The sequence below is a fragment of the Trachinotus anak genome, unplaced genomic scaffold, assembly GCF_046630095.1.
Source record: "Trachinotus anak isolate AG129_WGS33_773 ecotype Australia unplaced genomic scaffold, CSIRO_AGI_Tana_v1 ptg000009l, whole genome shotgun sequence".
NCBI lineage: Eukaryota > Metazoa > Chordata > Actinopteri > Carangiformes > Carangidae > Trachinotus > Trachinotus anak.
Window position 1 is genome coordinate 7,307,076 of NW_027273860.1, and position 13,768 is coordinate 7,320,843.

Sequence of the window (13,768 nt, forward strand, 5' to 3'; positions counted from 1 at the left end):
ATGAATGTCAATGAATATTTATCACAAAGGTAGAAAAGTAAATATAATTTCTTATTTGATAGGTGAACCAGCCAAGTAAAAATTCATTTTGAATCCAAAAATTATGTGTCAAAGATCATGCCACATGTATAAAGCATATATTTGATATCTATTTTTATAATTTAATAATTGTATTGGTATATAATCTCACTGTGGTGCCCAAGTGTGCCTAAGGATTTAAACGTTACTAAACCAGCGCTCATTGACATTTCAACAAACCAATCGCTACTTTGGATTCGTGAGGGACCTCCGAAGGCAGCCAATCACGTAGTGGAAGGGGCGGGACTTTGAGTCGCGTCGGTCCCGCTAGCGAGTATCGGTTTAGGGTGATCCTGCGGTGTGTTGTTTTCCACAAAATTCAACTTCCTCAGAGAAATTCACGACTGCCAGCGGTAATACGACTCCGGTGGACGTCGACTACCCTCTACGGTCGAGATTTGTCCTTCAGCGGTTTTGTATTTGACAGCCAGAGTTGGAGTTAGGACCGACACAGACTGGCAGTTGGGGGTTATCGTTATTAGCTAACAGGAGCTAACTTCTCCCTTCATACCAGCTGCCTCAGCGCTGTATGTGCGGCAATAACATGTCAGCGCCTTTACCTGCCATTGTGCCTGCTGCCCGGAAAGCCACTGCGGCGGTGAGTTCACCGGCACAAACTTGGATTTAAAACCAGTCTGTAATTAGATCAAAAGCAGCTTTTACCTCCAGTGATAACTACTTATACACACACACTTATACACAAATTCTGACACCTTTGTAAATAGGTGTTTTTGTTTTTTTTATAGGTGATATTTCTGCATGGCCTTGGTGATACTGGGTATGTGAAAACATCTTTTTTTCCACTTCTGTTGCAAAAGCTGTCTCAAAGAGTGCCTGTCTCAAAGAGTCATAAAGATTGTTTTCAGTAGTGTACTTAATTACTGCATTTATAACTGAATATTTGCTACTTTGCAGGATCAGATTATTGATACAAAATAAGATTTAAAAATTAATTATGACTTCTTATTATAGTTTAATATAAATGGTTAAGACTTCATTCCAGGGGAAAATTTCACAAGCTTCAGCATCAAACAAAGTAATTCAAATTAACTCCACCTTTACCAGCTGCAACACTGAGGTCATGTACACATTAATTTAATCCTAACACATTATTTTGATGCAATACTTTTACTTGCAACTGAGCATTTAATACACTGTGCTATGGCTACCTTTACTCATATAAAAAAATCAGAGCACTTCTCCAAACACTGACTGCATTTAAAGTTATTTAATGTTTTCTGATTTGACAGGCATGGCTGGGCAGAAGCCTTTGCAGGCATCAGGATACCACATGTGAAATACATCTGTCCTCATGCGTAAGTACTTAGACTATCTGTAACGTTACACAGGGTGTCTGCAAGTCTTGGAAAAGTCTTACATTTTGTAAGCACCTAATTTCAAGGCCTTATATAGTCTTGATTGTGTTGTTTTCTTCTAGAATTGGCATCGGAAAAACTTGTTGACACTCTCTTTATAGTCACAGCAACATTCATATATTTTTTACAGTTAAGCCAAATTGTGAAGTAATGTTTCCTCAATGATTACAGTCCGACCATGCCTGTTTCTTTGAACATGAGAATGTCCATGCCTTCGTGGTAAGTGTCACAGTATTTCTATATATTTGAATAGACTATATGGTTGTTACATACTCATTGACCGTGACATTCGTTTTCTTATTTATAGGTTTGATATCTATGGGTTGAGCCCCGATGCAGATGAAGATGAGACTGGTATTAAAAGAGCATCAGAGAACAGTATGTCTGTAAAATTCATTCAGACTTTGCACACATATGAGAAACATGCAGGATTTTTTGCTTCAGATGCATAAACAGTTTGTCTACAGTTTTTTCTTTGATTTCGCAGTTAAAGCCTTGATAGAACAAGAAGTGAAGAATGGAATACCTTCGCACAGAATTGTCCTGGGTGGATTTTCACAGGCAAGTGTGGCATGCACACACATGTTGTGTTACATAACACTGCTTTTACTCTGATTCACTGCTTATGCACATAGTGTATTTAAATAACAAAATGCAAATTATAGACACATAAGTAATGACATAACACACCTAATCTTAAAATATAAATACATACATTTGAAAAACACAGATTTACTATAGCCCTTCTACTTTGATGTAAGTGAAGTGTTTTTTACTGTGTGTACTGATAAATAATGTGTGTGATAGTGTGATGATTTATTAGCATAATAGTGCAGTAACTTGGATGACAAAACAGTTTAGGCCATATCTTCAGTTACTGGTGAACAAACAAACAGTTGTAGGTAGGATCCGTCTCCCTTAGGAGCCAAATACCCAAGTCCGCAACTCTTACGTTTTTTTTTAAAGGAAAACACATGAATCAAACATAATTTAATGAGTGGATCACAACATGTTGGCGAATGTGCTAATTCGTTTTCTGGCAGAGCGTTAAATGAGAAGGTTGATACCATTCTAACGTTTGTCTTTTAAATGTAATGCCAGCAGCTGGTTAGCTTAGGGTGGAAAGAGGGGGGAACAACTAGACTGGCTCTGTTCAAGGGTAACAAAATCAACCTACCAGCACCTCAAAGCTCACTAATTAATGTGTTATATCTTGTTTGTTTCGTCTGTACAAAAATCAAAGTGTTAAAAAAATGGCAATTAGCCATTTCACCACGGGTTATATGCAGGACTGTTTCTTGCTTCTTAGCAGTTGCTAGACAACCAGCAAAGACTCTATGAAGTTGCTGTTCCTGGCCAAGAAACAGTTTGGCACATAACCCCCTGAGCTATTCCTTTCAGTATAAACCACAAGGTCAACGAGTCAGTTGGCAGTAATGCTTTGTGCAGCACCTGCTCTGCAGTAACACACACAGTGGTCTACAACACTGCACTGAAGTGACCTGCATAGGAGCATTTAATCACATATGCAAATGGACAAATCACAAAGTAGTTTCAAATAATAGAGACTAATAGTTTGGGCATCTTTTTTCATGCAATAGACACCTGAAATTACTGTACCTCCATTCTCTGCTGTTTTGATCTTTTATGGTTTTTGTCTTTGTTAATAATAGTCTTAATAGAGTTGTTGTGTTGGTTTGTTTTTCCAGGGTGGAGCATTGTCTCTTTATACAGCTCTGACAACTCAGCAGAAACTTGCTGGAGTGGTTGCTCTGAGCTGCTGGCTTCCTCTCCGCAAATCCTTCCCTCAGGTAAAAAAACAAACAAAAAGAAAAGAAAAAAAAAATACAGGATGTTGACTGATCTGCACCTGTGCTTTTTTTATGTTCAGTGAATATTAAACCGGAAACCTAAAGGAACAAATCTTTCATCATCTTTCAATTTCTGAAAAGAGGGCCTACAATGTTCATTTCATAGTGAATTATTCCCCTTATTAAATTATGGTTTAGGGATATCCCTTAACCAAGTCATAATCTGTCATAATCAGATGATATGAATAATCCTAATCTCTTCTATTCCCAGGCGTCTGCCAACAGTGCTAACAAGGACATGCATGTCCTGCAATGCCACGGGGATGCCGACCCCCTGGTCCCCTTTGTGTTTGGCAGTCAGACAGCAGAGAAGATGAAAAGTCTCATCAATCCTGCCAACATCACCTTCAAGTCGTATCGAGGTCTACCGCATAGCGCCTGTCCAGAGGTCAGTGTGGAAATAGTGACATTTTGACACTGGATATCTAGCTGTATTCTGTATGATACATGTTTTTGTATCCCTGCAGGAAATGGTGGACATCAAACGGTTCATAGAGAAGCAGCTTCCTCCCATCAGTGATGAATGAACTCCTGAGTATCTGTACAACCACACAGCACCATCAGAGTCCTCTAGGACTGACTCCAGTGTTGACTCCACGGACTCGAGGAACCACTGACTTACTTGACAATAAAACCACGCTGCTATTCATAGAGCCAGACAGGACTGGGGCTGCTTCACGTTAGCCCAGGAGAGGCACGACTGAAACAATGCTGCATCCTGACCTGGAGCCACACATGATCCTCAGTGTTACAGTAGAGTAACATTAGTTGCTTGATTGTAAAGCTATTTGCCATTGAGACAAGCCATTACCTGCAGGAAACGTATGTACTGGAACTAGAATGGCACTCAGTAGAGCGCATACCTCCGCCAAGGCCAAACAATCCTACACATCTGTCTAGTTCTTATAATAGAAAAATAAAAGGAAAAAGAAAGTAGGCTGATCACATAATGCAGATTTAACATTACATAACATTCTAGATTTGCACCAAATTGTACAGACTCATATTTCAACCCCTTAAATATGTCTTTTCTTTCTCTTTTTTAACATCAAGATCCAAAAATAATTTCCTGAGAAATTGCCGAAAACATCAAAACAAGGAAACCTTTCTCTGACCCATGTTACACATGTTACTCCACCAAGTTTGGTGCACATCGGTACAGTAATGGCAGTGTTATCCCGCTAATAAGCAAACACACAGACATGTGAAGACATCTTCCTTGGCGGAGGTAATAACTAGGGCTATACTTTATGGTTTAATTCTTAACTATCTTACAATAAATGGCCTGTTGTTAAATGTTTTTAAATAATGTCTATTTGTAGTAGTACTGAAATGAGTTTATCACTCAATTAATCAGCACAATTATTAAGGCATTTATCAAGCAAAAACATTTGTGGCTTCTCAGATTTGATGAATTCCTGATTTTCTATGTTTTAAATTATTTTAAATTGAATATTCTGGGGCTTTCTGGATTTGTTGTTGAACCAAACAACCAATTTTAGACATTGACTTAGGCTTTTCGTAACATGTGATGGGTATTTTCAGTGTCTTCTGAAATCACAAAACAGTGAATCAAAAAAACAAATCTAATTTGTAGAATATAACATTAGTAAATCAACTCTAAAATTAAAGTATTTGCAAACAAAGCACACATGCAGACACTGAAAATATAATATTAAGGCAGCTTAATATGCAATCCATGTAAGAAACATGTCAATGTGTTTTATCTCAAGAAAGATTAGAATATTTTGTTAATGTTCACAACACACAACAACAAAAACAACATACGATTGTGCTTTATTTGATTTGTGAGAATTTAGCTATTTCACACAAATTCCTTTTTAAATACACAAATATATCAGTGGTCATGGTCATGTGTTCAGTTTATTTTTCCCTGTTTTGTTTAAATTAAATATAGTATGACTAATATCACAGTATTGAAACACACAGACAAGATCTATTTCCGGGTATCAGCTCATTGAGATGTAAAAACGTTTTATCTTTGAGAAGAGCTGAAAGCACCAACATATGAAGTCATTGTTGCACCATTCATGTTAGACCAAAGGTGCTAGTGTAGAAGATCTTATTCCAAGGCACTTTCCTTCTTCTTAAGTTACTGCTAAATATCTACTAGTTTCTACAAGAACTGGATATGCATTAAGGCTCACAATATACCTAAATACAAATGCAGTGCTCACAGATACATGCTTTCCCTCATTAAACAAGGTAGAAAAGTGCAATGTCAAGCGCTAGGGAATATATAAAAATATAGATATGTTTTCGAACAAGTAACTGATGCTGGACCTAGCATTTGTTCTTGCTTGCTCCAAGGATTTTGGTAAGCTAATCATGGGTAAATAAACAGCAGTTACAGCTGGATAAAGACCGGTTTTAAGTAGTGTTCATTTTCCTGTCTGTCTTTCCCTAAATAGCAGGACTCCAACAGGAACACAAAACTCCTTCGGGTGGGACGCATGCGCCGGTTTGAAAAGCTAAGTGTGTGGCAGTGGAGAGTCTATGGCTCAGGCGGAGGCTCCTCCAGGCTCTTGAGCAGATCTGTGTATGCAGATGAGTTTATGAAGCGGGGGTACGAGTCTCTCTGCATCAGCGTGTAGATCTGCTGCTGAGCGTCGTCAAATGTCTGCGAGGTCGGCTCCAGCATGTTGCGGTTTATCACTTCTCGAACGCGAGAATCCAGACTGACCTGGAAAAGATGAACAAAAGTGTGTATTAAATGTGAACACGGCATAGACAGATTAAATGTTGAGTTAATTATGAATTAGTTGATTGACAGAAAAGGGTATGTAAATGCCTAAATGACTCAAAGGGTCCCTTTGCCACTGAAACATGGGAACCAGAGGACCTATTTCAAACAATTGGTTATCTCTTTATGGCTACGTGACCACATACTTTGGCTTAACTCACTGTGTCACTCCAAAGAGATGCATAAAAACTAGTTTATAGCAGTTTTTACATACAATATGTGCGCTGTTGGAAAAAAACGCCAACAAGTATTAACATAATGCACCAAAATGAATGTATGTGATTATGTGAAAAAGGAAAAAAAGAACCTTAATGTGTGGTCAGTCTCAGTGTAAAGACAGGAAATGAGTAACTTGGCTCACTTCAAGGTTTAAGAATATCCATGGATGTATCCATCAGAATATCCTGCTAGCACCTCTAAAAGTCACTAATTAACATGTTATATCTTGTAACATAAACAATGAAATAATCATATCAACTCTATAATCACAGTAACCATGACATCATGAAATCCTCTTAGGCAAATGTCTCGCCTTAGTGGCTCACCTCTTTAGGGGAAAGGATTGAGATGAAGTCTTCATATATTTGACGGACTTTCTCCTCCACCACAGTCTTGTTGGTCTCCTTTTTGAGTTCCTCACAGGCAAGCCAGAACATCATGTTTTCCTCACTGAACTCTGTCCGCAGGAACTGCCTGAAGCAGCCGCGACCTGCCGCACTTTTCATCACCTTCTCAAACGAAATCGTCCAGGAGCGAGCGTCTTCCAGAGTAGGCTTCGGGCTTAAAAACAAAGGTTCGTTGTCATTTAATTCTCCTAATTATGCCACACTGTACATTATGAAATATGGAGATTTGTTAAAATGATCTGTGGAGGATCTACAGTGTTTATCCATTACCTTTCTTCACAGTTAGTTGTTCCCTCTGTCCTGTGTTCAAAAGTGGATCTCTGAATTGTCTCATCCTCACTCCTAACAGTCAAACTGGAAGAAAAAAAAACACACACAGTGAGAGCTGCTTTGCTTTGATCATGTGGCTATTTAAAGTAACTTGTCAACCACGTCTGATTTTCCCACCAGCATTATGTAGCAGAGCATTTAAAATAGAATACTTGAAATGTGAGCGGATCTCCATAAAACAAAGAGCTTAGCTCAAACCATAAAAGTGACACAAGGACAGGGTTGTCCACATACTTTTGACCATGTACCATACGTGTACGTTCTTCCAAATGTATTTAAAGACGTCCTACAACTTTCTTCCTTTTGTCAATTACAATCTAAAAATCAATCACACGCATTGATTTTTTTTGTATCACAGTGTTGCATTTGCCCTGTGTATTATATATGTTGTTTGTTCCACATTCAAACTAACAGAACGCCTACAGTAGATTCAACATGATCCACTGGGAACATTTGCATATTTAGTAAAGTGTGTCAAATGTCCACCTCATCCTGTGGGGATCACAGTGCATAATTAAAATGTTCCCAACACATGATGTAGCAGCTGGCTGTGGACTAATTGGTTCAGGTGAGAGTCCACTGTGAGCCATCCCATCTGGGAATGTGGCTGTTGGAGCTGTGCAACAATTAAATGGAATTGATATAGACGTAGAGACAAAACCTATTACTCATCCCCAGTGGAGTGAATTAACATGGCCATGTTCTGCACACAACAGGTCGGCTGTGCGCAGAGGAAGCTCAAGTAAACGGTTGATAATTCCAAAACAGATTAAAACCCCCGAGGCCTCCACCCAATGAGATCCAACGTGGGTCACAGGACCACTGTGAATCTGTTTTTCTGGGATCATGGCGTGGTCTGCAGCGTTGTTGAATGGGTGTGAGGATGGATTCAAAAGGGAAGTGGCTACCAAATAAGACCAAGAGGGATATCTTCATATTTTATAGTGAAGCAGCAATGCTGCTGTCATTTCATAGATCCCAAGTAGGTGTGTGACTTTCCACCAGCCTTTAAAAAATGCAATACAAACAGACAGGTTACAAATCTGTGCACCATCAATAACCAATTAAATTACTGCTGATTTTTCAAATATCATTTTCAGTACCTGGTGTGTTGTTCTGTGCACTTTAACTGCAGTGAAATTTTTTACCTGTGGTAAAAATATTCCATCCAGCTGCATATTCTCTTCTTGTAACATCCAATTCAGTGCCATAATTTCCCAGTCATTCATGCAAGAATCAAAGGTCTGCTGCACTGCTTTCACAAACTGGCTGTACTCACACGCTGCAAGACACTCAACTCAACTCAAACCTGGTAGCCTATACACGTGGAGTAATATAAAAACAATAGTATGATCCCTTAAAAACCAGTGAAATCTCCAAGCAAAGCAGTATTGCAGGCATGACAGGAAATGGATGTATAGAAACAAAAATTTGTGTGACAGTTTTCTGTGTATTGTTTTAGTAATGGCAAGTTAATGTATTTTTATCTTATATAACTGGAGAAGGAACATGAGAAAATAGATTTGACATTACTGACATTATTATGCATAATGTGTTTTATGGACTCCCATCGGTCATCAAGGACAGTAGGAGATGATGAAAAATGACCTAATATTGATCATGTTAAAGATGTCAAAAACTGTGTTTGTGGTTACATTTCCAATCCAGTCATATTATGTGTAGTCAGAATGGTGCATTGCTATTGTATTTTACATCGCATTTTATAATTGATGCTTTGTTAAATAGAACAGTCTCTAACGATGCAACATTGACTACTCTGAAGTATGTGGGCTCGTACTGCAACAGACAGTTATTTTTGTTTTCATGTAATCTGCAGATTAATTCGATTAATCGGGTTCTTTCTGGATTCATAAAGTGTCAGCAAATCACAACAAATGCCCATTACAAGTTCCCTGAGGCCAAGTTTACACTGTCAAATATCTTGTTTTGTCAGACCAGCAGTCTAAAACCCAAAGATATTTAAATCACATTGATATGAAACAGCGAAAAGAAGCAAATATTCACATTTGAGAAGGTAGACGGTGACATTTTCCCTTATGAAATGACTTCAGATAGTTGCAGAATAATGTCCTGCACATTGACTAATGGATTTATCAACTATTTGTGTTGATTACTAATGTCTCAGACCTACTCTGGACTCACATGCCTGTGTGGGTTGGAAACAGACACAGCACTGTGGTATCCGCACTTCCTGAAGATGCCCTGAACAGGGTAATGCTTGCTCTGTAAGTTTAGCGATGGCGGCGAATGACAGATAAGCAGGCAGATTGGGTAGATGACTGCAAATTAGCATGGCCAAAGCATCCCTGCAACCTAGAAGGTGTCCATTAATCACTCAGTAAATCACTGTGCGGAGGAAGACATGTATTTACCAGGCTACAGAGAATACAGTTAGTGCCCCCCCCCCCCCCCCCCCCCCCCCCCAAGCCTTGGACCACATCTCTCCCATCTCCAGCCCTGCGTGTGTGGGAAGCAGTGGAGTGTTATTACCAGGAGCAGCTACAGCAGCAGCACCAGCAGAAGCAGCAGGCGTTTGAGGCGTTGGTGGGGGTGTTTCCCATTCTGTGGCGCGCTTGGAGGACACTGGCAGCTGCTTCCTGATGAACCTGCATCTGTCTCTTACGCATCTCCACCCGCTCTGAGCCCATGGACTGCAAGGAGGAGGACGAGGGAGAGAGAGAGAGAGAGAGAGAGAGAGCACAGTGAGAGGAGATTATTACCGCATTAAGATGGAGCGTCTCTCTCTCTCTCACACACACACACACACACACATCACGGTCCCGAGAAATCACACGCAATTAGAGATCTGACAGGAAGCGTGTGGATCCGAGGAAAAAAAAAAAAAAAAAAAAAAAGAATTCAACTTGGTTGATAAAGCAAATAAAACCTTGGTCCATCTCATCCTGAAATCCTGTAAATTCCAGTGATGATTTGATCCGATTTAACCACAATCTGAAGCAAGATCCTGCGGAATGCACGACTACTACACCACCATAATACGCGAGGGTCAACTTCTGTGCAATGCAGCCTCGATAATCGACAATTTTATTTTAATTTTTTTTTTTTTTTTTTTTTTTTTTTTTTCCAAATCAAGAAAACAAAAGTGCCGTGCGTTTAAAGCTCGCATATCTCAGTGCAAACAGCTCGGGAAACCAAATGGCAAATGTCCTACCGGTCTGTTGGCTCATGCTGAATGTAACAAAACCAAATTGTGATGAGCAACAACCCTCCTCCTCCTCCTCCTCCTCTCTCCTCCTTTCTCTGTCTGTGAGGGATGAGCAGCAATGATAGCGACAAGGCGTTACTCTTGGACCGCGGCAATCGCATCCATCAGTCGCATCCTCCGGAGGATGCACACACACACACACACACACACACACACACACACACACACACACACGATGGTCGATTCAAGAAATGCAATTACCCTAAAGCAAGCAGCATGCAGCCATTTATAGAAACACAATGACATTATGTGATCGGGGAAGCTGATCATTTACAGTGCAGTCAGATGATTTATTCTCTCAAGGCAAAACCGTGAACGCAGCGGATGAGGAAATATTTAGGCTGCACCGGGCTGATCGACCATTTTTCTCATTTTAATGCAGATCACAATATGCAGAAATGGTTCAGTATGAGTCCTAATATTTCTGGCGCCTGGGATATCCAGAGAAAGATGCTCCAGCCTCACTAGATCCTGAAATTATCCGCCTTATTCACCCCCCCAAAAAAAAAAAAAAAGCAACAACAAAAAACAAACACAAGGTTTTATGGTGATTTCAAGAGGCCTGCGCTGTTCAGAATAAATCCGCGTACTCACTGTGTCACCATGAATGCCAGAATACAGGTGATTTTTTTTTTTTTTTTTTTTTGGCTCGATCACATCCGTCCGCTTCGATTTGACACAAACCAGTTGGTTTCCTCTCCGCGCATGCGCGTCCTGCAAGTGTGAAAAGATTTTTCTGCGCCCAAAGCTTCAGCGGCCAGGACACAATGCGCGCTCCTCCAAGACTGGCTGGAGCTGGCACATGATTGCGTGGCGCAGATAATGCTGAGATTTCGGTCACTGATTATCGATCCGTCTGTAGAGAGGCTGTGGTGTTGATCAATAAACTGACTAAAGGGGAATTTGGATCAGTTCTTCTGAGGCAAATTATGAAGAAATGTATAATATTCTTTGTTTTCGACCCCCTGAAATCCCACCTAGAGTCTTTCATAACAAGGTAAATTCATGAAATGACGCGTTCTCTCCAAACATGGACGCGCACAAAGCTCTGAATGATTCAATCAAACATCTGGAGACGCCAGTTCCCGCATCTGCAGCTTCACCTTTCCGGCTGCGTCCAGGAGGCCCAGGGCCACATGTGTCCACCAGAGGGCAGCGGTGATCTGTGTAAACACGCAAGGACCTCCCAAAGTATGGGGGGGACCAGTGGAGGGCCAGTCTGGAGAGCCAAACCTTGATAAACTATTTTCTTCAGACTGAAAATAAAAAAAAAAACAAAACAAAAAAAAAAAAAACAAACTCTGCACATCTTCTGTTTGGCCTCCAAGACTCTGTCTGTAGAGATGAGCCAGTTTGGTGCAGCTCTCTTAGACATTTCTGACTACACCCACCAAAAATATTTCTGATTTTATTCTTTTTTTTTACATTACTAATTTAGCTATTCAGTTATATTTCTTGTCAGTATTGCCCTTTAAACTGTTCAGTTCAATTTAAATAACATTTTGAGTTGAGAAAAATGTAAACTTTCAAGCAGAACTTTGTTTTCCTCCTTTTCTTTGCTCCATTAATCATCTCACTGCTCCTCAGATTTATCTCGAGACCATTTGGAGGAGCTTGACCCCATATATATATAAAACTAGCTCCACCTTGAGAAGCTAACAAAAAAATCCTACTGCTATAAACCAGTCATGGGGATATATTGTATATCAGTCACATAGACAATTTTTTATTTTTGTTCTTGAATTGGATTTGATTGCAGGACTTGAACTTGTTTATTGCCAGAAACAGCCAAATGTTGAATATATTGGGTCCAAAATATCAGAACCAGCCTTACATAACCCATCATGAGTGATCTGTGTGTATTTGATCTCAGTGTTTTCAGTGTTTTCAGTCCCCTCTACATGCAGAGTGGATGGCAGTAAACCTGGACACCAAATAAAAGGGTTGAATTTGTTTCAGATGCTGTTTGTTTGTATTTATGTGGCAACTGGCCCTAAATATTAGTGCTGGATAATCACACCAAAACAGAACTTACATATCTCACTGCAGCATGGTCACATATATACTGTCCTCCAAACACATGCAGTGGTGGAAAGCTAATCAAACTGAATGCATTTTCTTATTCCTGCTCAATGTCAGTGCACAGCACTTATTGTGGAGTGAAATTATCCACTGCAGCTGAAGCTGCAAATATGACATTGGAAATATGCTAAATGGTGATTGCAGCAGAGGAGGAATATCCATCCCTTTTCACTCTGTATGTGCAAAACAGCTATAAAACAAATTCAATATAGAGAAGTCTCTCAGTCCAAGCCTGATGATAAATCATACATCTTGTAGCTGTAGTAATCTTTGAGGGGAATTGCCTTTTTAATGGACCTTGGTCTCTGGTGAGGTAACTGTTCCTGTGATCTATGGCTGGCACATATAAGCACACGTGTGAATCTTTCAATCTTCTCACATGGGTTTAAGCACCTATAAACTGTCAGCAAATCTACCACTAGTGTAGGTGTATCATTTCTAAATTCAATACAGTATCAGTTTCAGAGCCTTTTACAAAAAAGATCCAGCCCTCCAAAACACATTGAGTAAATCACCCATCCAGCTGCCTGCTGAGGCAGTTCCCAGCAGAGTGGAACGCACCAAATGTGCAGTTACATTCACTCTGGTCATTATGTTTCCTACTTTCCCAGTCTGGAGCTTGATTCTTTACAAGCCATTATTCCTACCATAGCAGTGAGTAAAAATCTTTAATGAGCTGAGGCTCAAAAGTCATTGTTTTTCAATCATTTTTGCTCTGTAATTTAAAGTAGAGCCACGCACTGTGAGGCTTTCTTTGGAGTTATCTCAGAGCCACAGAGGTTTCCTCTACAGTGACTCCTCCTCTTTTTTTATCTGGTTGATTAAATGCCTTTGTTACAAACCTCCACAGCTCGGTTGACTGTGCTGGATTGTTGCATATAAGAGTGAGAGGGTGACAGCAACGGCCTGCAGACTGCTGCAGGGCTCAACGGGGCACAACATGAGTTTTGGAGAGTGAGGACACCTGGACGTGTCCTTGGGAAAATCCCATCATAAATTGAGCTTGAGTGATTTTTTTTTTCCACTGGGGTATCTGGGGTCAAACTGAACTTCCAAACTCACCATATCTTCATGAGTTTTGGACACATTTATCAGCAGTTTTAAAGTTGCCTTTGAATTTTGAATGAATTGAACTTGTACGTAAACAGTGTGGGAAATATGCTTATTTGTTTATCTTTATATGACCCTCATGCCTGTGCGATAAAAGCAAGAAGCTATAGACAGGAGGTGGTTAGCTTATCTTTGCATAAAGACTGGAAACAGGAGGAAACAGCTAGCAAGGCTATGTTCAAATGTAACAAACTCCACCTCCCTGGACATATAAAGCTGATTATCTACACATTATAACTCAATAGTTAAAGCTATAGAAAAACCAACAAAGGCCGTACAATTTG

General features: G+C 39.9%; 2 protein-coding genes across 2 annotated transcripts; one reads left to right on the forward strand and one right to left on the reverse strand.

Moving 5' to 3' along the window:
- Positions 1-328: 328 nt before the first annotated feature.
- On the forward strand, positions 329-5,710 carry lypla1 (lysophospholipase 1). The gene is made up of 9 exons (XM_071484911.1): positions 329-676; positions 825-856; positions 1,329-1,394; positions 1,626-1,673; positions 1,762-1,832; positions 1,942-2,015; positions 3,164-3,265; positions 3,537-3,713; positions 3,793-5,710. The coding sequence occupies exons 1-9, from the start codon at positions 608-610 to the stop codon at positions 3,850-3,852; spliced, it is 699 nt and encodes a 232-aa protein (XP_071341012.1). The 5' UTR covers positions 329-607; the 3' UTR covers positions 3,853-5,710.
- Positions 5,106-11,021, reverse strand: LOC139625178 (regulator of G-protein signaling 20-like). Its single transcript, XM_071484913.1, has 5 exons — positions 10,887-11,021; positions 9,557-9,717; positions 6,986-7,069; positions 6,635-6,869; positions 5,106-6,029 (listed from the first exon to the last, which is right to left on the reverse strand). The coding sequence occupies exons 2-5, from the start codon at positions 9,712-9,714 to the stop codon at positions 5,841-5,843; spliced, it is 666 nt and encodes a 221-aa protein (XP_071341014.1). The 5' UTR covers positions 9,715-9,717; positions 10,887-11,021; the 3' UTR covers positions 5,106-5,840.
- Between the last annotated feature and the right edge of the window lie 2,747 nt (positions 11,022-13,768).